The 24,879-nt window shown below is 52.3% G+C and overlaps 1 protein-coding gene across 1 annotated transcript in view; it reads left to right on the plus strand.

The window, feature by feature from the left end:
* Nucleotides 1-14,025, plus strand: part of ENPP6 (ectonucleotide pyrophosphatase/phosphodiesterase 6) — a 59,806-nt gene extending 45,781 nt beyond the window's left edge. The window contains exons 4-8 of the mRNA XM_036458150.2: nt 2,242-2,383; nt 3,209-3,388; nt 6,604-6,741; nt 10,833-10,956; nt 13,648-14,025. Of these exons, the coding sequence (XP_036314043.1) occupies nt 2,242-2,383; nt 3,209-3,388; nt 6,604-6,741; nt 10,833-10,956; nt 13,648-13,853 (790 nt within the window). The 3' untranslated portion in view covers nt 13,854-14,025. The remainder of the gene's footprint in view (nt 1-2,241; nt 2,384-3,208; nt 3,389-6,603; nt 6,742-10,832; nt 10,957-13,647) is intronic.
* Nucleotides 14,026-24,879: the final 10,854 nt, after the last annotated feature.

Consider the following 24,879-nt stretch of genomic DNA (forward strand, 5'->3'; position numbering starts at 1 on the left):
AGAGAGGAAGGGAGAGAGATAGAGAGCTAGAAACGTCGATGAGAGAGAAACATCGACCAGCTGTCTCTTGCACACCCCCTACTGGGGAATGTGCCCGCAACCAACGTACATGCCCCTGACAGGAATTGAATCTGGGACTTTTCAGCCACAGACCAATGCTCTACCACTGAGCCAAACCGGTTTCAGCCCAACCAACAGTTTTAAAGCACCTACTGTGTGCCAACTAGTAGGCTAGAGCTAGGCCAGTGAATCACCACCCCTAGGGTAAAAGAATTTCACAATTTAGAGAGAAGGACAGACACATACATGGGCAACTACAGTCAATAGGAAAAAAAATCATAACCAGAGATGGAGTGCCGTGTCAGCACCTGAAGGGCCACGGGCTGGGCCTGAGCATCATGGCCGACCTCCCCGAGTCCGGGGGGATGGTAGTGTAAGCCGCACTGTGTAAGCAGCACTGTTGGGACTGCCCTGAGGCTACTTGCTCCCCCGGTGGTTGCTAGACACAGTAGGGGCACAGCAGACTCTGAGGACACCTTGTCTTTCCTTCCTGGCGTTCCAAGGATGGGAAGGCCCATCATGTCCTGAGGATGGAAGGTATGGTCTCACCAGGAGAGACCAGGCCACCTCGTGTGTGAGTGTGTGTGTGAGTCTGTGAGTGTGTGTGTGTGTGTGTGTGTGTGTGAGTCTGTGAGTCTGTGAGTGTGTGTGTGTGTGTGTGAGTGTGTGTGTGTGTGTGTGTGTGAATCTGAGTCTGTGTGTGTGTGTGTGTGTGTGTGAGTCTGTGAGTGTGTGTGTGTGTGTGTGTGTGAGTGTGTGTGTGTGTGTGTGTGTGAATCTGAGTCTGTGTGTGTGTGTGTGTGTGTGTGAGTCTGTGAGTGTGTGTGTGTGTGTGTGTGAGTCTGTGAGTGTGTGTGTGTGTGTGTGTGTGAGTGTGAGTGTGTGTGTGTGTGTGTGTGAATCTGAGTCTGAGTGTGTGTGTGTGTGTGTGTGTGAGTCTGTGAGTGTGTGTGTGTGTGTGTGTGTGAGTCTGTGAGTGTGTGTGTGAGTCTGTGAGTGTGTGTGTGTGTGAGTCTGTGAGTGTGTGTGAGTCTGTGAGTGTGTGTGTGTGTGTGAGTCTGTGATTGTGTGTGAGTGTGTGTGTTGGCATTTAACATAAAGCTTCTCAAGAGAAATTGGGGATTCCACCAGAGTGTTAATTATCAATCCTTGTAAAGTCCAAGCAAACCAACTGGCTCTCATTCCCTCTCCATTACTCCAGTTTGTACCAGTTCCTAGGGAAGAAGCTCATTACACCAGCAGCACCATCGCTGCTTTCTGAGGTTCTGGGCAAAGGCAGGGCTGAGGAGGAGGCTCCGGTGGCACACGCCACGTGAGACAATTTTCTTCCATCTCCAGTTTCCATCACCAGTTCTTGCCACTCCTGGCCGGGCCTCGGGGGTTAAGTTAACTTGGCTTTTACCCAAGTCCTCTGGCCACTAGCGGGTGTTTTTCCTGGGACCCACAGCAGTGTGGTCACTGCAGCATTCCCTCTTTGTCCGCATTGGGGCTGGCCCTCCCGTGTCCCCAGGGGACCAGGGCTCCGGAGTGTGTGCTGGTGTCAGCCCCCAGCACGGACCTGCTCGCCTCCCAGAAGGCCGGGGTGACGTTTGCTCTGGCCCATCAGTGACCCCGCAGTCAGAGGCCCCTCGACCGCCCAGCAATAACGGGACCCCCTTATTTAAAGGGCTGCTTCTCTTTTTTCTGGCCCCCGATGCCAGCAGGGGGCGGGGGCGGAGCTATCAGAGCATCCCTGCCTGTGCCCACGCCTTCCACCTTGGGCCGTGACGGGCAATGCCACAGCAGCCAGAGACGAGGGGCCCATGCACGTGTCCTCTGACCCTTGTCACCAAGGTGCTCAGGACCGGCGTGTCTTGGTGCTGAATTCCTGCCTCTCCTTGCAGATGCCATCCTGTTCATTTTCAGCACAGATTCTGCATCCTTTAGCTCTTATGTTCGGTATTATTCTGTACCTGTTTCAGAGGCACAGCGTGGTGGTTAGACCATCGTGTCCTTTAGAGAGTGTCCCCCCGCCCCCATATTCCAAGGACCCCCATGTCCACCTCACCCTGTCATTTAGGGCTGTCGGCCTTGTCGCCCTCGGGGAGGGTTTGAGGATGCTGATGCACCAGGGCCTGGGAGCGGGGTGAGAGTGGAGACGGGGGGGCCTCTCGGCACTGACTCTCCCCCTGCTGCCCCCAGGAGTGGCCGCGCTGACCTGGCCGCTGTCTACCACGAGCGCATCGACGTGGAGGGCCACCACTACGGGCCCTCGTCGCCGCAGACGAAAGACGCCCTGAAGGCCGTGGACACCGTGTTCAAGCACATGGCCCAGTGGATCCAGGTGACCGGACCGAGAGCAGGGCCCCCGCTGCCCTCCCTCCTGTCACTGCCTGTCTGTCCCCTGGAGGGTCACGCCCCTCAGCATCCTCTCCTGCTGTGGAAGCTGACAGGCCAGCCCCAGGCCGTGATGGTCTCCCTTCCTCACTCACCCCTCCTCGGGGACCAGGGGACCCCTTGTTTGACAGCCAGGGCCTGGGGGCGGGAAGAGACATAGATGGCATCGTAGCCAGCCCAGCTGGCCAGCTGGCCCGGTTCTGCACCCAAGTCAGTGCCTGGGAGCCAGGCCGGGCTCTGTCCCTCGGGTGCCATGGCCTGGCTGAGTGACCGGAGGCAAGGTGTTTTGCACATGTGTGAAATGGGAGGGACAGTTCCAGTACCATGCGAGTTGGTTGAAAGAGCCAAAGATGACAACAGTGAGGGCACTTTGCTGGATGAAAGGCCCGAATGTGTCTCTGGAGTGGGATCAGTGCCCACCCCCTCCCCGGAGTGCTTCTGCTGAGTGTGAACTGCAACTTCAGGAGGGGAGCAGACGATTGAATTCAGACTTGGTCATGTGTCCTTTCTTCTATAAAGTGTAGCTTAAAACACCTCCCCTTCTCCTACACATCCTCTTTCCCCTCCCCCTCCCCTTTCTTCCCTTACCTCTTCCTCTCCCCCTCTCGCTCCCCCTTCTCCCCCTCCTCCTCACTCTCCCCCTCTCACTCTCCCTCCTCCTCCTCCTCCTTCCCCTCCCCCTTCCCTTTCCCCCTCTCTTTCTCTTCTCCTCCTCCTCCTCCCCCTCCCCCTCCCTTTCCCTGCTGTGATCACCGCCTTTGTCCACCCACAGGAGCGGGACCTGCAGGACAAGCTCAATGTCATCATCTTCTCTGACCATGGGATGACGGACATCTTCTGGGAGGACAAAGTGATTGAGCTGAAGCAGCACGTCAGCCTGGGGGACCTGCAGCAAGTGAAGGACCGAGGGCCCCTTGTGAGCCTCTGGCCGGCCCCTGGGAAGCACGCGGAGGCAAGCAGCACATGGCGGGGAAGGGAGGCGGACGCGGGAGGGGAGGGAATGGGGCCCGGCCACCACTCTGCGCTTGGTCTTTGTCCTGCTACAGCTGGTGATCTCCATCACCATCTCAGCCTCCCCTGCCTCCGTTTCCCCTTCTCTAAAATGGGCGTGCCGGGACCTGCCGCACTGACCGTTAGTGGCCACTGAAGGAGAGAAAGCGTGGACAGTGCTTCGCAGGCTGAGTGCTGAGCCCTTCCCACGCCTGTGGCTGGCCCCGTAGCACCTGTCGGGCAGTATCGGACGCACGTGCTCTTTCTCGGGAGCAGCCCCGTCCGACTGTCCGTCAGTCAGACAAGCAGGTGGATGGGCTGTGGTCAGCTTTGGCTCAGGACGCACTCTGCTGGGGTCCCATCCCGCTCCCCATAACCCACATCTTCCTACCCAGGCCCCCCTGTCCATGTAGCCCAGCTTCTGTCGGGGCTGCGGGAAAACAAGGTGCGCGCTGGCCCTGTACGGACGATGCACGTGTCACTATGATCATCACCATCAAAGGCCGGTGCTCCCAAGGGGTGTGGTGGAATTCCCACACGTGCAGATGTGGCATCTCGCTTGCTCCCCCCATCTCTGCCCTCCGGGGACCCAGCACCCTGAGATCACAGGCCTCAACCCACCCTTCTCCCCAAACACCAAGTACATCTGGAGAACTGGGTGCTGCATCACCCGAGGAAAGGAGGAGGAGCAGGTGGTACCGTTGGGTGAACACTCTGCCCACCCAATGGTTGTCTCCCAGTGGGGCTCCTGCCATCTCCCAGAGAAACTGCTCTGGGCCAGGACAGGTGGTGCCGGCTGTGGAGGAGGCAGTCGTGGGGTGCCAGGAGTAGGCCTTGGCGGGTCTGGTGCCTTCCCCATGCTCACAGCCGCGAAACACTGGCCCACAGGTGCTGGGAGGTTGCCGGTGTAGATGGAGCGCAGGTGTAGACTTTGGCCAAAATTTTCTCTTTGGCTCAGAGAGACTCCTCTTTTTATTTTATCCCACCCAACCCATCGAGAGCCTGAGAGCTGTCCGTGTGGAGCTGAGAGACTCAGTGGTCCACAGCCCCGCCTCCAGCTCTGCCGCCTCCCCCAGCAGACATCCCTTTTTCTCAGGAAGGGAAGGCGTGTTTGCCCTATGTCCCGTGAGCTCCCTCCACACGAAGTGAGATGACGGTCTCACACGCAGGCAGGAGCCACAGTCACCGCTTCTCTCGGTGACGGTCTGTTTCCCTGGCAGGCAGGCTCCCCGCACCCCCAATTTGGCACCTAGGAGGGCACTGTTTCTGGGATGCCGAGGAGGCGGCAGCTTGTGAGCTGGGAAGCGCTCCTCCCAACCAGGCGGCTGCCAGCTGCCTAGAGCAGTTGGTAGATCATCCACACGTGGGGGCCGTGTTTGGGTGACAGTCTGTCACGTGATGGACACAACCGTGGGTGAGACCGCCATGTGTCCTCGGACGTTCCCCTTCTCCAAAAGCTTGCGGCACAGGCACCCCACTTCACCGAAGTACGGACTTGCGTAAGGAGGAAGTCACAACGCAGGGGCCCATCGGAAACTCTGCCAAACAGCCCGAGGGCTAATTAATTTCAGAGTCCAGTGGATAAACTCCAATTTGCAGTCGGCTCCTCTGCGTCAGCCAGTGGGTTTTCATTTTGGCCAGAAACATGTAAGCTGCTGCTAGATATGGGAGGGGTGTGACGAGTTTACATGTCATCAGGAAACCAGCAGTGCAATCAGTGGCAAACTACTGGTACTTTTAAGATTGGAGCCGAGGGAGGGCAATGGTATATGTACAAAAATAATAATTAAAAAAAAAAAAAAAAGATTGGAGCGGAAACCAGTTTGGCTCAGTGGATAGAGCGTCAGCCTGTGGACTGAAGGGTCCCAGGTTCGTTTCCAGTCAAGGGCATTTACCTTGGTTGCAGGCACATCCCCAGTAGAAAGTGTGCAAGAGGCAGCTGATCGTGATTCTCTCTCATCAATGTTTCTAACTCTCTATCCCTCTCTTTTCCTCTCTGTAAAAAAATCAATAAAATATATTAAAAAAAAAAAAAGATTGGAGTGTAGGTAGGACATGCTCTAGGTCAAGTCAGAGAACAAACCCTCTTTCTTTGGTCATGGTGGTATCTGATTTCTCATTCTCCCTTTAATCTCATTCTCCCTTTAATGACATACATAAGCTTTTGTAATTTGCTCATTTGTTATTAAATACCAAAAATTACTATAAAATGTGTGTAAGGTGTAAAGGATAATATTACGATGGTACCTTACACTGAGTGGCCAGATTATGATGATCTCTGAACGCATAATAATCTGGCCACTCAGTGTATATCCTATATAATAAAAGGCTAATATGCAAATTGTCCCCTCAACCAGGAGTTCGACCAGCAGGCAGTCCCAGCCAACTGCCTATGTTCCCTCCCCTTGGCCAGGCTGGCTAGACCCCACTCATGCACAAATTCATGCACTGGGCCTCTAATATATACTGAGTGGCCAAATTATTATACGTTCAGAGATCATAATAATCTGGCCATCAGTGTATATTCAATATACTGAGAAATAGCACAGTAGCGTTACCTGTAGGAACACCTGTGTGCCCTACTCAGACACTATCACCTGTGCAGCCTCCTCAGAGAAAGCCACTGTCCTAAATTTCAAGTGATCATTTCCCTAATTCTCTTTATAGTTTTACCAAACATGGTCATTAGTTTTTGTAGTTATTTGAACCTTCCAAAATAAGAAAACTCTTGTCTGTATTCTTCTGCAACTTGCTTTTGTGTGAGTGTGTGTGTGTGTGTGTGTGTGTCTCAAACTGAAATTCAGGTGTTCTGTGTCGCTGTAATCCATTTCCTCTTCATTGCTGTATAATATTCCACTGCCATTATCGCCTCGACCCAGGTACCCCTTCCACTGTCGCTAGGCTTTGGGGCTGCTCCAGTCTGCAGAATGTGTCCCTCTACAGACACACAGGTGCACATGCACAGGGGCTCTCACAATGCTCCTAAGGGAACCCCTTGTTTTCGGAGGCATATGGGAGTTCCTCTTTTTTTTTACGTAGCCACGTCTATCAGCTGTGTGAGTAATTTCTTCTTTCTTTTTAGTCTTATCAAGTCCGCCCTCTCCTCCAGGTGCATTCAGTATTCACATTCATGTGACGAAGAGAATGCAACCCCAGTCACCCTGCCTTTCTTTGCAGATTTACAACAAGCTGAGGACCGTGGAGCACATGACCGTCTACGAGAAGGAAGCCATCCCGAGCAGGTTCCACTACAAGAAAGGGAAGTTCGTCTCTCCCCTGACCTTACTGGCCGACGAAGGGTGGTTCATAACGGAGGTAATTATAAAACAGACAGCCATTTACCCATTAGGCCTCTGGTCGGCAAACTGTGGCTCTTTGGCCCCTTGCATGTGGCTCTTCCACAAAGTACCACGGCCTGCGCGAGTCTGTTTGGAAGAAGTGGCGTTAGAAGAAGTTTACGCTTAAAAAACGTGGCTCTCCAAAGAAATTTCAATCGTTGTACGTTGATGTTTGGCTCTGTTGACTAATGAGTTTGCCGACCACTGCCTTAGGCGAGTTCTCTCAAACAACCAAAGATACCAGGTAGCTCTTCAGCCTTCCTAGGGAAGAGGTTTTGTTTTCACTTAGATGTAGCTCATTACATGGCTTCCTTCTTTAGGGAATCAAGAGGCTTGGTCAGGTGACTTCTATTTATTTATTTGTTTTTGTTAGTCCTCACCTGAGGGCATTTTTCCTGTTGACTTAGACTCAGTGTTTCCCAAACTTCTCTCATGATGAGAATCACCTGGTGGAGTTGTTAAACTACAGATTCCTGAATCCCAACTAAGAAGTGCTAACCTAGAATTTTTGGGAACATACAGGTAAAATTGTATACTTAACTAGTGCTCTAAGACGATCTGGGGGAGGCGGCTCCGATGGGCGGTGGCAGCCGGAGTGGCACTGTCCAGGCCTGGCTAATGGCGCTCCCAGGAGCGGGGGTTGAGTGCTGGGAGCTGCTGGCTCTCTGGTGGTGATGAGGGTGGTCTGTGCCAGCCGTCTGAGCACACACGCCTGCCCTCTGCACCCCTGGCACACTTCAACAAGCAAGATGGGGTAGGGGCATGGAGAGAAACTCCATCCATACAGTGCCGTCCTCCCCCTCCCTTCCCTTCCCTTTCCCCTCGCCCAGGAGCTCCCGTTCCTCTCCAGGGCTGGATTCCCTGTGAGGTATTTCTCACTTCCAGGACCAGGGCCAGAGCCTGTGCAGTCCCGCCTGCTTTTGAAAGAGGGCGCCGTCTCAGACAGGGACAGAGACACAGGCAGAAGGACATCTCCTTGCAGCGACCTGTGGCACACACGTCTGAAGGCTCTTGGCACACACGTCTAAGTGCTCTCCCCAGAGGCCCCGTCAGCGAGGCTCCTTGGGCCCCGTGGGGACTCGCTGACGGGGCCTCTCGGGAGAGCACTTAGAATGGCGATGCCAGACTCTGAGCGGCAGGGGTCTGTAAGGAAACCTTACCCCCAGGCCCGTCACACACCCAGGTCAGCACTCACCTTGTATTTATTCTTTTCTTTTTTTCTTTTTTTTTTAAATATATTTTATTGATTTTCCACAGAGAAGAAGGGAGAGAGATAGAGAGTTAGAAACATCGATGAGAGAGAAACATCAATCAAAACCTCCTGCACACTCCCTACTGGGGATGTGCCCACAACCAAGGTACATGCCCTTGACTGGAATCGAACCCAGGACCCTTCAGTCTGCAGGCTGACGCTCTACCCACCATTACTTTTTGCAAGAGCTTCCCCTATGGCCTCTGTGTTCCCCATGGCCACACACACACACACACACACTCACACACACACACACTCACACACACACACTCACACACACACACACACTCACACACACACACACACACACACACTCACACTCACACACACACACACACACACACACACACACACACACTCACACACACACTCACACACACACACACTCACACACACACACTCACACACACACTCACACACACACTCACACACACACACTCACACACACACACACTCACACACACTCACACACACACACTCACACACACACACACACTCACACACACACACACACACTCACACACACACACACACACTCACACACACACTCACACACTCACACACACACACACACACACACACACACACACACACGTCCCACCCCATCTCACCTTTGGCCAAATCTGGAGAGTCTGGGCACCTCCCTAGAAGTCTCCAGGTGGGGTCAGGCTCCTCGACCGGCAGCTGGAGGATGGGCAGCCGGGGGCTCGCCCTCCGGGGCAGGTTTATGCCTCGTCAGTACTGCCCCCGACGAGAGCACCGGGAGGGGAACGTAGGAGCCGTGTGCCGGTGGGGAAAGCCCTCGGTGGGAAAGGAGGAGCAACCATCATTCACCCAGTGCCCCACACGGAGCATATCCCGTCCGGTCGCTCACCGGAAATGGCCAGCTTCTCCCACAAGCAGCCAGGTTACCGCTGCTTTTGAAAGTCTGAGGACAGTGGTCCCTGGAGCAGGTTGTCCCTGTCCGGAAACTCATGGGTCACCCTGTGAGCACAGATTTTCATGGTGGTGTGTTTATTTGTGGAATTTCCACTGGAATTTTTAAATCAGGTCATTGGTCTCCATCTCCCTTCCCCCTGTGCCTCTGTCTCGGGGTTCTTGTGTCGGGTGGGGCTCATAATCAGGGAAGTCACCAGCAACTCAGTGTCCTGCCTGGCATCCAGGAGTCTGCCTGACTGTGACAAAGCTAAACTGGGACGCGTCCTGATCACCAGCTCAGAATCAGAAACAGTCTAGCAAGTCAGAAATGCAACATGCAAACGAAAGCGTGCCCGTGGAAAAACACGAGCTGCAGCTGGAGGAGGAGGAGGGACGAGGGTGACAGAGACTCAGGAAACGGAGCGGCAGTGACAGAGTGCCATTTGGCAACCAGTCACGCTGGGGGCGATGGATGGGCTGAGAGGGGATGGTGTGCGATGCGATCTGACAGCTAAATACGCAGAGGCGAGTTCAGGATTCACCGCCGCCCCTGCCCGGCCGTCATGCCAGAGCACCTTGCCCCACAGCCCGGGCATCTGGGACCAGCTGCAGCCATTTGGTGAGCACCTCCTGTGTGTCAGGCCCTGAGCACACAGTCAGGTCATCCTCCAACCCTCCTGAGGCAGGTGTGATGGCTCCGCTGGGAACCTGAGCCTCAGGTGGATCACAGGCTAAGAAGTGGCAAGGTGAGACTTAACCCACACCCATCCAGTTCCAAAGTCTCTCTCTCTCTCCCTCCCTCTCTCCTCTCTCTCTCCCTCTCTCTCTCTCTCTCTCTCTCTCTCTCTCTCTCTCTCTCTCTCTCTCTCCTTTATAACTGGCTGCCACTTTGGGGAGTGAGGAGGCAGGGACAGGAAGGGCCTCACTTGCGGGCCTGCAGGAGCGCTGGGGACCTCTGGCTGTGGTCAGTGTAAGGACAGGAGATGGTGCCTGGGTTTCGTCCCAGGCCTGCCTCTCGGCAGCTTTAAGAGCAGCGGTTCACCCGGGTGTGCCTTGGTTTCTTCAGCTATAAGCAGGGACATACCATATACTGCCCATGCTGGGATGCTGTGGTGATTCGGTGAAGGGCGGTGTCGGCTCTCAGTGCACCGCACGGCATGCTGACTACATGGGGTTCTTGCTGTCTGGTGAGCTGGCCTGTGTGCTGCTGGTAGCTAGTGATTCTAAACTGACGATGGCCCTAGCCAGCTTGGCTCAGGGAATAGAGCATCGGCCCTGCAGATGGAAGGGTCCCGGGTTCTATTCCGGTCAAGGGCATGGACCTCGGTTGCAGGTTGGATCCTGGCCCTGGTCGGGGTTCCTGTGGGAGGCAGCCAATCGATGTAGCTCTCTCTGTGTCTCTTCAGCTCCCTTCCACTCTCTCTAAAAATCAATGGAAAAAATAAAATAAAAAATAAAATAGCCAAAACCAGTTTGGCTGAGTGGATAGAGCTTTGGCCTGCGGACTGAAAGGTCTCAGGTTTGATTCCAGTCAAGGGCATGTACCTTGTTGTGGGCACATCCCCAGTAGGGGGTGTGCAGGAGGCAGCTGGTCGATGTTTCTCTCTCATCCATGTTTCTAGCTCTAGTAAAATAATAAAATAAAATAAAACCCCCAAGACATCTGATTACTAGGTGCAGGGTGTAGTTCAGCTCTGAGGAAGAGACCGCCTGCATGCCCAGAGCTGTCTGGCAACGTGCGGGCTGCCTCCCAGGGGCAGAGCTCCGGAGTGGAAGTGATCGGAGGGGTGACCCGATGCCGAGAAGGAAGTGCCCGCTGCCGCCGGGTGGTGGTCGGGCCCGGTGCTCCCGGGCCCCGGGGCTGGGACCCGGGAAAGTAACCACCTTGTTGGTTTCAGAGCCGAGAGCAGCTTCCGTTCTGGATGAACAGCACCGGCAAGAGAGAAGGCTGGCAGCGTGGGTGGCACGGCTACGACAATGAGCTCATGGACATGCGGGGCATCTTCCTGGCCTTCGGACCCGGTAGGCGGGGGAGCCACGGGGTTCCCCAGGCCACGCCCCGGGGGCTCGGGGCGGAGGGAGGCCGGCCTGATTGCTTTATGAGCCACGCTGAGCAGACCCAGCCGGTCTCCGGGAGACAGCCCTCGCTGGCTGGCTTTCAAATGTTTCTTGGGTTTGGCAAATGTGGCTGAATAGTTTTCCTTGTAAATTTTAAACCCTGAGTGCAGTGTGGAAAATGTGTTCCACATGTTTGCGATTCATTTTTCACTTAATTCATCAGAATGTGAGTTCACAGCCATCTGATGTCCGGGAACGCTTACCGGACGCCAGCGTGCTGACAGCTGCGAGTTTCAGCACTGATGTGGCTGCTCCCTGGCCAGGCTCCCCACACCCCCTCCTTGTCGAGAGTGCCCAGCCCTGGGGGGGCATTCGGGTTAGGGCAACCAGAAGCTGGCCTGCGCTCCAGGGCAGGCTGGGAAATGCCCCGAAGGCTGACTTCCTCAACCAGATAAATCCTGGGGCGGGCAGAGAGCAGGGGTGAAGAGGGTCTATTTGGTCATTTGCTTTCATTTTGTAGAGCACCGGAAATTCACATTTTGCAAAAGGTTATCAAATACTCTGAGGATCATACTACTACCTGAAACCACCTTTCTTTAAAAACAAACAATTAGGTTAGCTCTAGCTGGTCTGGCTCAGTGGAGAGGGCATCAGTCTGTGGACTGAAGGGTACCTGGTTGGATTCTGGTTGAGGGCATGTACCATGATGCAAGCTCCTCCCCCCAGCCGGGCCCTGCCGTGCAGGAGGCAACCAATCCACGTGTTTCTCTCACATTGATGTTTCTCCGTCTTTCCCTCTCCCACTTTCTAAAAATTAATGGAAAAATATCCTCAGGGGAGGATTAAAAAATAATAATAATAATAATTAGGGTAAAGAGCATTCAACAGCCATCACCAGTCAGTTGACTGGCTCATGAGCTGCATTCCTGCTACTGTCCACCCTCCCGGTTAAAGAGACCGAGCCGACCCTGATACCCACATTCCAAATGCCCCTTTCTGGATGCCGAAAAGAAGGCTTCCATCCATGAAAGCCACGCTTTCCTTACAAAGTATAAGCTAGAGACCACCCTGGGGAGCAAAGGCAGGTACCGACCCCCTGCTGGGCCCACTCTCCCTACCCAGACACAGCTGCTGAGAGCCCGGGCTGCCTGTGTCCGCTCCCTCCGTGGGGCCTCTGGCAGCCTGAGCTTAGCGAACTCATGGGTCCAAGTCCTTCCCCACACCCAGTGCCGAAGGAAGAATCACAAACAGTAGCAGCAAACATCTCAGAGCCCTGACCGGGTCAGGACCTGGGCCTGGGCCTGGGCCTGGGGTTGGGGCAGAGCAGGGCGGGGGGTGAGGAGGGGGGCGTGCAGATGGTGTGTAGCATGTTGCTATGAACCAGTAATAGCTCTCAGGTGCTCCCCAGCAGCCCGGGCCCTGCCAGACCCATGCAGCTCAGAGCTGAGGGAATGAGTGATGAGACCCCGAGGACTCGGTGGAGGTCAACTGCTAGGTTAGGCTGGAGACACTCCAGGGCCGTGGCCTCAATCCGGGAGAGCACCAGACGGCCGGGCTTTCGTTCAAAACCATCACCTCTCCCTTCCCCGGAGAGAAAGAAAAGATCATGAATGCAAAACAGTTGTCCGTTGAAGGAGTGTTTATGAGCGAGGCCCGGGCTGTATCTTAAAGCAGAAGCCAACCAGAAACGTTAAACAAAATACCCAGAGCTGCCTTAGCTTCGGTGGGGGAGATTCTGTCCATGAGCACAGGCCTCCCTCCCGGGCTCCCCGCCTACTAAAAGCCCGTGTCTCTCAGAGGCCGAAAGACGACCCCTGATGCAAACCGCCCGGGCTCCCTGCAGACACGTTCGCCGGCAGAGAGGGCCGGGAGAGCCGTGCCAACCGTCCCGCCTCCGGCTCCCGTGAGAGATGGAACCGCTTTACACACGGGCTGTTCACTCAGAAGACAGTTTAAGAGCAAGGCCATTCCTGGCTCTCTAGCTGCACACGGAGATGAAGGCCCAGCCCTCCTGGTTAATTGTAGGCGCCTCTCACTCAGGGAGGAGGCCCGGCATCCTGGCGGCTGCCCACATGCCGTTTAGGAAGTCAGGGAGTCTGGCCCAGGCTGACCTTTAGCGTAAACCATGCTCCTTGCCTGGCGGAGATCGATCTCTCTCTCTCTCTCTCTCTCTCTCTCTCTCTCTCTCTCTCCCCTCTCTCTCTCTCTTAAAATATATTTTATTGATTTTTTTTTTTTTTTACAGAGAGGAAGGGAGAGGGATAGAAAGTTAGAAACATCGATGAGAGAGAAACATCGAACAGCTGCCTCCTGCACACCCCCTACTGGGGATGTGCCCGCAACCATAGCACATGCCCTTGACCGGAATCGAACCTGGGACCCTTGAGTCCGCAGGCCAACGCTCTATCCACTGAGCCAATCCAGCCAGGGCGGATTTGTCTCTTAAAGGAACTCTAGGAGCCATAGAAAGCTACTTCCTCTCACAACCTGTGGCCTTCTGCATCTGCCACGCCCCCCTGACAGAGCTGGTTGTGCAGTCCCAAAGTCCCGGGAGTCTGAGTGTGATTCCTCCACCCTGGGTCGCGCCCCTCCCTGCCCGGTCACGGACGGAGGTCGCGGATGGTGATGACTTGCTTGCCCGTCTTTGTCTTTCAGATTTCAAATCCAACTTCCGAGCCGCCCCGATCCGCTCCGTGGACGTCTACAACCTCATGTGCCGCGCGGCCGGCATCACCCCGCTGCCCAACAACGGGTCCTGGTCCCGGGTGATGTGCATGCTGAAGGGCCCGGCCAGCCCTGCGCCGCGGCCTCTGCCCCCCGGCCTGGCCCTGGCCTTGACTCTGCTCTTGTTCCTTCAGTAGCTGCTCCTCCCTGTCCCAAACACTCGGCCAAGGGGGCCTTCACAGGGAACAGTTTTATGTCCTATTTGAGTAATAGCTTCTTGAACGCAATCAAGGCCACACACACTGCCAATATTTTATTCTTGGATGATTCTATACATAAAAAAAAATCCCTACTTCTTAAAAAAACAAATATCTGAACTGAAGAGAAGGAAAATCTTGCTCTTAATCTATTCAGCTGTATGTCAGCTTGTCCTTTCTTTTTCATTTGGAAATTCAGATGAACTGTCTGAGCAAGGGCCTGTCCCTAGCAAGCAGCCTTTGAGAGATTATTGTGTGAGGGTCCGGGACCCCGCTCTGCCCCGCTGAGCACAGAGCAGCCCCTCGCCTGTGCCCTGTGCACACCCAGGAGCCCTCCACGGCCACACCTTCCTTCCCAGAGAGAGGAGGTTCCCCGTGACAGCCGTGGCTGCCATCTGTTCCTGTCCCAGCTCCTGGAGCTTTTCCATCTTCTACAAAGACCCAAAAAGGGTGTTATCTTAGCGTGGGCCACCCGTCAATCAAAAGCCCGAAGGACTGGAGAACTCAGAATAAGGCGGCAGGCATGACTGCCCTCCCAGAGTCGGGATGCACAAAAATGTCCACTTCGCCTTGAGGAGCAGAAAAGGCTTAGCGTAGATCAGGGCTCCCCTGTGACTTCTCACGGGGTATCCAGGCCTGAAGCGTGCTGTGGGTGGGCTAATGGATTGCCTGCTGCCTGCCAGCGTGAAGGCCTTCTCAGAGACTACACTCTTTGGGTCACCACACACAACATGGATTATAGCAACGCCCGATGCACATTACAGCTGGGAAAGGTATCTGGCTGGTGAGCGAGGGGACATATCTGCAGAAATCTCAGGCCATTGCTTGGAATGGCGATGTATTAAGTACAAGTTTGATGCGTCAGTGTCCTGGAGCTTTGCTTGTTAAACAACAGTAGCAAAGTGGATCCCTGTGTGACCACAAATTCCAAGGAAAACCAGGGCGGGGTGGGGGCAGAGAACCTGATGGAGTCAAACCCCCATCGCTGACCAACAAGCCATGATTAGGAAAGTGGTGCAGCCGCCACCCTCGAGAGACGAGCCGCTGAGCCTGGCTGGAATGTTTTCAGTTCGTCATGGAGTTAGGCGCAGGGGATCTTGCACAGACAAGGGACAACTGAATGTTTAAGCGATCCGACTCATGGACACACATCACTGTCTTAAAAATGACTTTGCAGGAAGCGAGGCAGATCCGCCAGTGAGACTTTTGTGTCAGGAAAACAACCTCCGTCTCCTCGGGAGGATGACGCCCTTCCAGGGAGTTGACCTTGAAGAGCGGATATTTGCGCTCACCCCGACTCCCGAAGGCGAAGCCAGCCGCCTCTGTGCCTTGAATCATGGGAGCGAAGGGTCCCTGCTTCAAAACGTCCGCTGCATCTCCACACAAGCTTCCTAAGGACTATGTAACGTGATTTTAGAACGCAGCATCGGATCCAAGGGACAGAAGGCAGACCAGCCTCTATCTGGTTAAAAGCAAATCGGTGCTCTCAGCACTGGCAGCGGACGTTAAGTGCACACCCATTGTTCCAGCTTCCTCTGTCCTTAAAGGATGGAGCTCTGATGAACACCGCTCCGCCCGCCTTCCTGTGAAGCAAGGATCCTGAAAAGAGACACAAGCAATTCGGTTAAAAGTGGATCATTGAATGAAGAGGGGTCTAAACATGTATGCTGTCCTGCATTTGTCTTTCCTGCTCTGTTCTACCCACACCTCTACCACTACCACCACCACCACCACCACCACACACACACACACACACTCACACATACACACACACTCACACCACACATACACCACACACACACACTCACAGCACACACTCACACCACACGCACACACAGCACGCACACACACACACTCACACACACACAGACATATACACACAGACACATACACACACACTCACACCACACACACTCACACCACACACACACACTCACACACACACACCACACACACTCACACCACACTCACACCTCACACACACTCACACCACACACACACACACACACACAACACACACACACATACACACACACACACTCACACACTCACACACACACACACACACACACACACTCATGCCTAAAACCTTCAAGTTACATAATCAAATTTCAGGTAGTGGTCTGACGAAGTTACTCAATAAATGCTCTTGAAGCAATGAATGAGAATAAAGAACTTTTGGAATGATGACTATTGGTAACTAACTAAGAAAATCCAGCCGCTAAAGGGAAAAAACACTTTGTGCCTTAAAGAATACATGCATTTTAGTGGCTGGATTCTTTGGCTAAAGTTCTCTCCCCAACCCCTTTGATTTTTGGTTTTAAAGGTGCCTTCTTTCCCCCAGGAAAATTTTACTTTCTCTAAATGGTTTGGTTTCACAGAAGTAACATCTGTGAGGAATATTGTACATAGACAACCTTTTCTGGATTATTTTACCACTTCGTGGCTAATTCCAGGAGGCTGATAATGACCATTGGATCGACCTGCCAATAACAAAGATAAAGGGAAGATCCTTACATCGAAGAGGTGAACGGCCGCTTTCCCCTGTTTCTATGCATACTCTCCAGAACCCAATCCAATTACATCCTGAAGATGTAAGCTTAAGGTAGAACAGGTCCAGAGAATTCTTTCTCACCTAGACGAGTTCTGAGTGATAACTTCCAGCTCCCTTTCCTCTTAAAGTGACCCTGGAAATCCCTGCCAGATCTGAGTTCAGACCCAGACCCCAGTTTGCATCCCCTGACCCACCTTCAGGCTGGCGGGACCTGGGTGGTCCCCATGCGACGCTGACGTCTCACTGATGGAAGGTTTGGGTTTGCCCTAAGGAGAAATGGTGCTGAAAGGACCCTGGTAGACCCGAGTCTCCCGACAGTCATTTCATAGCCCAGCAGTTTCTCCTGTGGCCTCCAGCCCCCCTTAGACCAAAGCTGATGGGTTCACCCTGGTGATGGAGAGAGGAGCCAGAGAGGCATCGCAGGCTTCCCCACACCCACTCCTCCCTGGGTCCATGATTCCCAGCGGTGCTATCAGACAAACTCTTGTTCAAGACACAACTCTTTTATGGATTTTCTAAGTGGTTTGCATTTCTGTAAATATCAAGGGATTTCCAAACACGATCACATGTTTACTCTTTTTAAGCAACTCGTGACAGACCAAAGTCAGCACGTATATACCACTGGCGAGTAGGAAGGGAGGGTGTGCGTGGTCGTGGCAGACTGGTTATAAACACGGAAAACCTGGCCTTGGGTACGTGCTATGAAAATACACTTCTGTGTTGCTTTGAAATCATAAAATCGCACTGAGTGCAAGTGCCTCAAATGTTTAATAAATGTCCCATAAATGTGTGTTGAATGAGAAAAAGAATAAATGTCATTAAAACAATTTGCTTACACCTCAGATATTCTGTCTTGAGTACCTCAAGTTAAATAAGCTTTGCACTTTTGGCTTGCTTCCTTATCCACCGGTCATTATACTTCATTCCATAAACCAGACATATTCCATCCCATCCTTATACATTTGACAGAAAGAAGGAAGGGAAGGAGATTGGAAGGAAAGAAAGAAGGGGAGGGAAAAAAAGGAAGAAAATTAGGTTTTAAATATACTGAGCATATTTACTTTAAAAAAATGTGACAGCTTTATCAAGGTTTAATTCACGTGCCATAAAAGACCCCGTTAGCAAGTGCATAGAATTCTGCAGCCATCACCACAATCAGTTTCAGAGCCTTTTTATCAGCCCTCAATGCCATGTCCATTAGCTGTCACTCCCATGTCCTCCCACCACCACCCTATGTCTACAGATTTGCCTCTTCGGGATACTTCATAAAAAAAAATGGAACCATGCAATCTGGTCTTTTGTGGCTGGTGTCTTTCACACATCATAATGTCTTCAAGGTTTTAGCATAAATCAGTGTTATTTGTTTCCAAAACTAGGGGCCCAGTGCACAGATTTGTTCCCCTTGGAAGGAACTGTGGGCCACAAGGCTGCAGTGGGTACAGGGCCAGGTCTCAGCCCATCCTCCATGCCTCCACCTGACCCCTCCTGCCATGGCCCCTGGTCCCCTGTCTGCTGGCAGCCCCATTCCCATTGCTACCACTCCCACACACTGACAGTGCCAGCTCCACTCACACTGCTGGTGCTGGCCCCAATCCCTCCACGCCATCAGCAGGAGCGAGTGGAGTCAGTGGGTGCAAATGGTAGCTGCTGCCCTGATTGCCCCTCAGGAGCAGGGGAAAGTGAAGAAGCCCTCAGGGACGACTGGGGCCAGCAGCTGCCGCTCACACCCACTAACAGTTCCGAGTAATTGGGACCAGTGCCAGGCACTGGCAGCAGGTACAAGTGGCAGCTCCAACGCCAGCTGTGGGTTCGAGCAATGCCGGCACTGGCACGATGGCTTCAGTGCCTGCAGAGAGTGAGTGGGGCCATCACTGGCAGTGGGTGTGAGAGGCAGGGGCCGGCCTTCATCACCCTTAGGAGCAGGGGGAGGTGGAGAAGCCCTAAAGGGTGCTGCTTGCACCCACTGATGGCGCCAAGTGATTGGGGCCGGCACCAGGCAATGGCAACAGGTGTGAGCAGAGGCTCTGGCACTGGGCGCTGGCAGCAGGTGCGAGTGCTGGGTGGGACCTTGGTGTGCAAGAGCAAAGAGTTTTCAGGAACCACCAGAGGCTTGCCCTGATGACAGTGACTGGCACCACGCCTTGATCTGGCATCCCTGTTCACTTGCTCTACCATCCCGCTGCTGCCAATACCTGCCATGTTCTGCGCTCTGCCACCTGCCATGTTTTGCGCTCTGCTGCCTGCTGTTGAAGCCTGCCATGTCCTGTGTGCGCCCCCTGGTGGTCAGTGCACATCATAGTGACTGATTGTTCGGTTGTTTGGTTGTTCCCCAGCTTGGCCTATGTGCATATTAGGGCTTTCTATACATAGATACTATTCTATTGTGCAGCTATCCTACATTTTATTTATCTATTCATTAGTTAATAGGCACACCTTTTTTGGGTATTATGAATACTGCTGCTCAGAAGGAACATTCATGGGTGAGTTTTTGTGGGTATATGCTTTCGTTTCTCTTGGGAGTATGCCTGGAGTGGAATTGCTGGGTCTCATGGTAACTCTATGCTTAAACTTTTGAGAAACGTGTCAGACTGTTTTCCACATTGGCTACCCCGCTTTGGAACTTACCAGCAGGCTTCCCGATTTTGAGCATCCTCACCGACACCTGGGTTTTACATGACAAGCCATCCTGGTGGGTGTGATCTCTCGCTGTGGCTTTCTTTTGCATTTTCCTCGTGACCAATGCTGCTGAGAATCTTTCCATGTGCCTGTTGGCCACGTGTCTATCTTTGCTGGAGAAATGTCTCTTGAAGTCCTCTGTCTACATTTTTTACTCGAATGTCTGTCTTTTTTTATTGAGTTGTAACCATTCTTTATGTGATCTGTACACACGTCTTTTCAGAGACATGATTTGCCAATGCCTCTCTTCTCATCACGGCTCCTGCATCTGGAAGGGCTCTGTAGCCGACAGGAAGGGAGAACACTGGTGCGCCAAGTCAGGAGGTTCAAAGTCGGACCCCCCAGGAGTTCCTGATGCTGCATGCTGAATGCCTGCGAGGGTGTTTCTTTCCTGAGCCACCGGAACGTGCATCACTGTGCTGGTTTCAGGGTCCCCAAGCTGCCTTAGGAGGACCCGGCATGGCTTGGTCCACATGATGCCACATGGGACCACCTGTCATCTGGTCCTTGCAAAGGACCCCCACAATAGCTCACTTCCCTGTGCCCCTCCGCACACCCCCACCCCCTGCACCTCTTTCCTTCTCCAGCCCTGCTGGCTGCCCTGGTTTCCCCGTTGAGCTCAGGTGCAGGGCACTCTAAATTATTGGGTTTCACACGTTTTGCTAGAAGCCCTCATAAATAAGCCAAAATCCTGTGAACGCACATTCTCCTAATTATGAGTCTTACTTAACTCTAAGCAAAAGAATGATTCATTTCCTTTCCTCTTAAAGGAAAGAAATTTGTCACGTAATTGCCAACAGTTTGTTATAGTCTCATCAAGTTGAACACACAAACACATTTAATTGGATCAAGTCAGAGCCCAGGTCTGGCTTACGCATCTCTGTATACCCAGATCCTGGAACAGAGCTGGGCACACAGTAGGCTCTCAAATACATGAAAAATGGATGCATCTAATTTTTTGAAAGAGCACGCTGGCTGTGTGATTCCATTATTTGATGATATGGAGCCGCCTCTCCAGCCACGAACCAGGGGAAGTGGAGCAGCTGGGCAGACAGGAAGAAGAGATAAATGAGCTCTGTCTTCACCATGTTTAACGTGGCTTCCAACTGGCCTCCGTCACAGCTTGTGCGGAGGAGTTTGGAGTCACAGCCGCTGAGTCCAATTGGCCATTGACCCGGGGAGTTGGTGGCAGGGGGAGGTGGAGAGGAGCTTTCAGAGGGAGGGGACCCCCTCCTGGAGAAGCCTTGTCTAGCCTCTCCTCTCTCCTCTGCTTCCTCCTGCTCCAGAGCCTCTGGCCTCTGGTATTGGGGGGACAAGCAGGAACCGAACTTCACCAAAGCCACGCCCCTCCACTCGCTCAGCGGGTGGTGAGGGCCAGAGGGATGGGACTAGGGTTGGGGAGGGGAAGAGAAGCAGGAGACAGGAGGTGGTTCTCCTGCTCTTAGAGGAAACAATCAGAAGGGATTCTGGCAGCTCAGCACTGTCCAGACCATATAGTTCAGCTCAACACAGCTAAGAGGAGCTTGGGGTCAATGAGCCACAAACATTCTCTCCCTGGCACCTCTGGGAGCCCGCATGGAGGGTAGGTGGCTTGTGGAGGCGTTGGCATCCCGGACCCAGGCTGCTCGCTGTGCCCGAGGCCTAGAATTAGCACCGGCCTGGTGCCTGTATCAGGAAATGCATTGTATAGCAAGTGTCTCTTGTTTGTCTTGGGCAACTGAGCAGCCAGTAAATTAAGTGACCTGCCTGAGGCCACACAGCTAGGAACGTGAGGTCCTGGTGAGTGTGACCCTGGGCGTGAAGAGAGGGGGCACAGCCCTGGCTCAACCTGCTGAACCCAGCAGTCTCCGTCAGCACTCCCTCATGCCCCCACACCCCCTCCTCCAAAAACGAGTGAGCAAAGCCCAAGTAGGATCTTGCTTTGTGAACGGCGTCAGACATTCTCTTAGCACCCACCCTCCCAACCTGTCACTCACGCCATTTCTGGAGCTGCCGATGATGACCCCAAAGCCCCATCATGTGGTCTCTGCCAGCCCTAACAAGAGGAAACACGCGTTTCTATGCACATTGTAATAACCTCAACAAATTCCGTTTTAGGGATTTGGGGGCTCTGGGTTCCAAGCCTGGCTGCCCTGAACTGGGTGAGGAAACTCATAGTATTGATGCCCCAGCTCCAACCCTGGGGATCTTGATTCCAATGGTCTGGAGGGGGCCCAGGTGTTGGTATTTAAAAAAAAAAAAAACCTTCCCAGGTTATTGTAATGTCCAACCAGAAATGGAAAAAAATTAGTCAAAGAAGAAAAATCTCAGTAGGAACCGGGCTCTTAGAAGCATGCTAAGGGAGAGTGCATGGCTGGCATAATTTTAATGCTAGAATTTGTCCCGATAAGGACATGCGTTGTGTTCTGCCATGTTGTGGAAAACACATCTGTCAGTCTGCGGGAAGGTCTTCAGTGCTTTGTAATAAATGGAAAAGTCATCAAACACCAGCCAGGAAATGGTTTCTGTTCCAAATGGACCGCATTGGAGGTACACTCACTGCGGTGAGTCATAGCTACTGCCAACCACCGCAGGCCGCTCACAAGGAATCTCGCTCAGAGACACCTACCGCCCTTTCGGGACCAGCTCCCTCAGTGGGGCCGCAGCAGCTGAGGAAGATGCAGTTAGAAATGCAGCCAGCCTCGCTCTGGGCCCGACAGGAGAGGTCGTGGAGGATGGAATTTAATTTGTCTTTGTGGGAAGTGGCCTCACCTGGTTAACCATCAGTTTGAACCGAGAAAACCAATCTAGCAATGAAATGCACACGGATGAGGTTAAGGCCGGCAGGGACCAGACAGTCCCACTGGGAGAGCCAGAGAGTCAACAAACCACTGAGTAAAGACTCAGTAGATGCTTTGCATCTAGAGCGGTCAGCCCCACCCCCGTACTTACTAAGGAAAGGCCATCCTGGGAGCAGCCCCACAGGCTCAGCACCCACACACAGCTGGGACCCCAAGGAGAGGGAGAGGGCCAGCCAAGCAGAGCAGAGGACAGAGATGTCAGACTAGGAGATTCTTCCCGATTCATTCACTTCCAAGCTCACCTCACCTGTGTGCCTGCCCTGAAGGGATGTAAGCATCAGGATTTCTTTCCTGGCTGCACCATCTCAGCTCTAGGCTGCTACTCACGTGAGTGCAATAATGAAACCTGAGTCATTAAATCCTCAGATTCTGATGTGGGTGGTGGGAGGGGAAAAGTGAACTTTTAAAGCTGAAGAACAGTGATGGCAACTATAAAGGAAGCATACAGTATTTAAACATCCATGTCAAAAGCTAAGCAAAACTAAGTTCCTTCCCCATCATCAAAAGAACATTGAAAAGAATTACAGTAAATACGATAAATGTCGAATATCCTCAATCTTTAAAAAACCCATATGACTCAATAACAAAATCATTTAGACTCCAATAATCAAATGGATAAAAGGCACAGATTGCTATATACTGTACAAATACTTAATGAACAGGTGAGATAATTCTGTAATTTCACAACAGCAGGGACTCTAAGTAGGTTAGGTAGACTGCTTGACCCCCAGTGTAGAAAAACTATTTTCAGAGAAAAATGTGAAAAGTACTGACGTCAAATCCTCCACTAACGTACTGTTTCAAAGTGAAAATAAGGAGCAGAATCACAGTCGGACAATCGATGAAAACCTGCCAGAAAACACGCAGTCACGGAACTAATCAAAACCACAACTGTTTCAAGATGAGCTCAATTACATTAGAGACAATATAAGAATGGAAGAAACATGAATCAAAGGATAAAATCTCAGAAAGGGTTAAACTCAAGAAAGAATTAGAAATGAAGGAACAGTTCCAGACATGAGATCTCCGCGAGATGGAACTGGGTTACGATTCACAACAGATAATGCTTTAGGGGAAATAGAAAGTAAAGTGAAAATCAAAAATAAAATAAGAGAAATGACGAGTAGTGAAGAGAGGCTAAGAGCATCTAACATAAAGTAACAGGAACTTAGAAGAAGAAAACCAAAGCAGAGAAAGAGGACCCGTGTGAAAACCAGAACACATAGAAACGTTCCTGAAACGGAAATGAACGAAGCTGACCCGATGGAACGCTTCACAGACCTGGGAATGCAAACCAGAACTGCAAATATCAAAGCGAAAATTTATTGGGTCTCATGACAAAGAAAACATCCTTCAGGCATAAGCAAAAAAAGAAAGTGATTTATCATGAAAAAGACTTTTCAAACACAGCACTTATTGCAGGAGAAAATGTACTAACATATTTGAGCTCCTAATGGAAAGAAAATGTGAGCCAAGGATTTCATATCCAGCAAAAACGGATTTTCAAGTATGAGCAGTCCAAACTGGCATCGACATGAAAGAATTCAGGAAATATTGTGCCCAGAAAATATTCCTCTTTTCTGATGAGTCTATTAGAGAGCAAGCTTCAGACAACCAAAGTGACCAGAGAAGCACTGGCACAGGGCCTGGCGTTGAACAGGAAATAAACAGCTTCGCGGAGCGAGGAGAGAGCGCAGCACGCAGAGGCCGTACGCGCTGACAACAAACCCCTGACACAGCTGGTTTTAAATGGGGGGCAGGTAGGTAGGAAGGAAATGTGCCCAAAAATGAACTGTCGTGAGCAATCTTTGATCAGTGGTGGGAATATTTGTGCTGCTATCACATAACTAATGTGGAAGAAAATGGATGAGCCGATATGCGCTATCCTATATAATAAAAGGCTAATATAAAAATCAACAGAATGGCAGAACGACCAATTGCTATGATGCACACTGACCACCAGGAGGCAGACGCTCAATGCTGGTGCTACCCCTTGGTGGTCAGTGCACTCCCACAGGGGGAACACCCCTGAGCCAGAAGCCAGGAACAGTGAGCCGAGTGGTAAGGAGTGAGCAGGCAGGCAGTGAGGTTCAAGGGGTCCCAGACTATGAGAGGGTACAAGCCAAGCTGAGAGGACACCGCCACCTTCCCCCCCGCCCCCCAGCAAATCAGTTCCAGACATGAGATCTCCACTAGATGGAACTGGGTTACGATTCACAACAGATAATGCTTTAGGGGAAATAGAAAGTAAGGTGAAAATCAAAAATAAAATACGAGAACATTAAGTGTACAAATTTCATGCACCTGGCTTCCAGTCCTATATAGTAATAGGCTAATATGCAAATCAACTGAATGGTGGAAGGACCGATGTGCACTGACCACCAGGGGCAGCTGTTCAATGCAGGAGCTACCCCACTGCACTCCCACAGGGGGAGCCCTATTCAACCAGAAGCCCTGAGCCCGGCTCATGGCTGGTGAGCCCAGCAGCTGTGGGAGGAGCCTCTCCTGCCTCCATGGAAGCATTAAGGATGTCCAACTGGATATGCCCTGAGGGCTTCTGGGCTGTGAGAGGGCACAGGTGGACTAAGGGACCCCCCACCCCTGTGCACTAGTTTTGTGCACTGGGCCTCTAGTTTTAATCATATAACCCCTGTGCTATCCAGAGATAGGGTTTCCAGTGTGGAAGAGAGGATATAGACTATAAGAGGGTCAATAAGACCTTAGGGTCCTGAATTTGAATTACAAGTATCAGTAAAAATTCCCAGGGATTTTATCTTTAAACTAGAGGCCCAGTACATGAATTCATGTGTGGGTGGGGCCCCTCAGCCTGGCCATCAATTGGGGCCATCGGGATGGTCTCCCTCAGTCCCAATAGGGACAATTCCGGGAGGAGGGA

Source organism: Pipistrellus kuhlii, unplaced genomic scaffold, assembly GCF_014108245.1.
Source record: "Pipistrellus kuhlii isolate mPipKuh1 unplaced genomic scaffold, mPipKuh1.p scaffold_m20_p_3, whole genome shotgun sequence".
NCBI lineage: Eukaryota > Metazoa > Chordata > Mammalia > Chiroptera > Vespertilionidae > Pipistrellus > Pipistrellus kuhlii.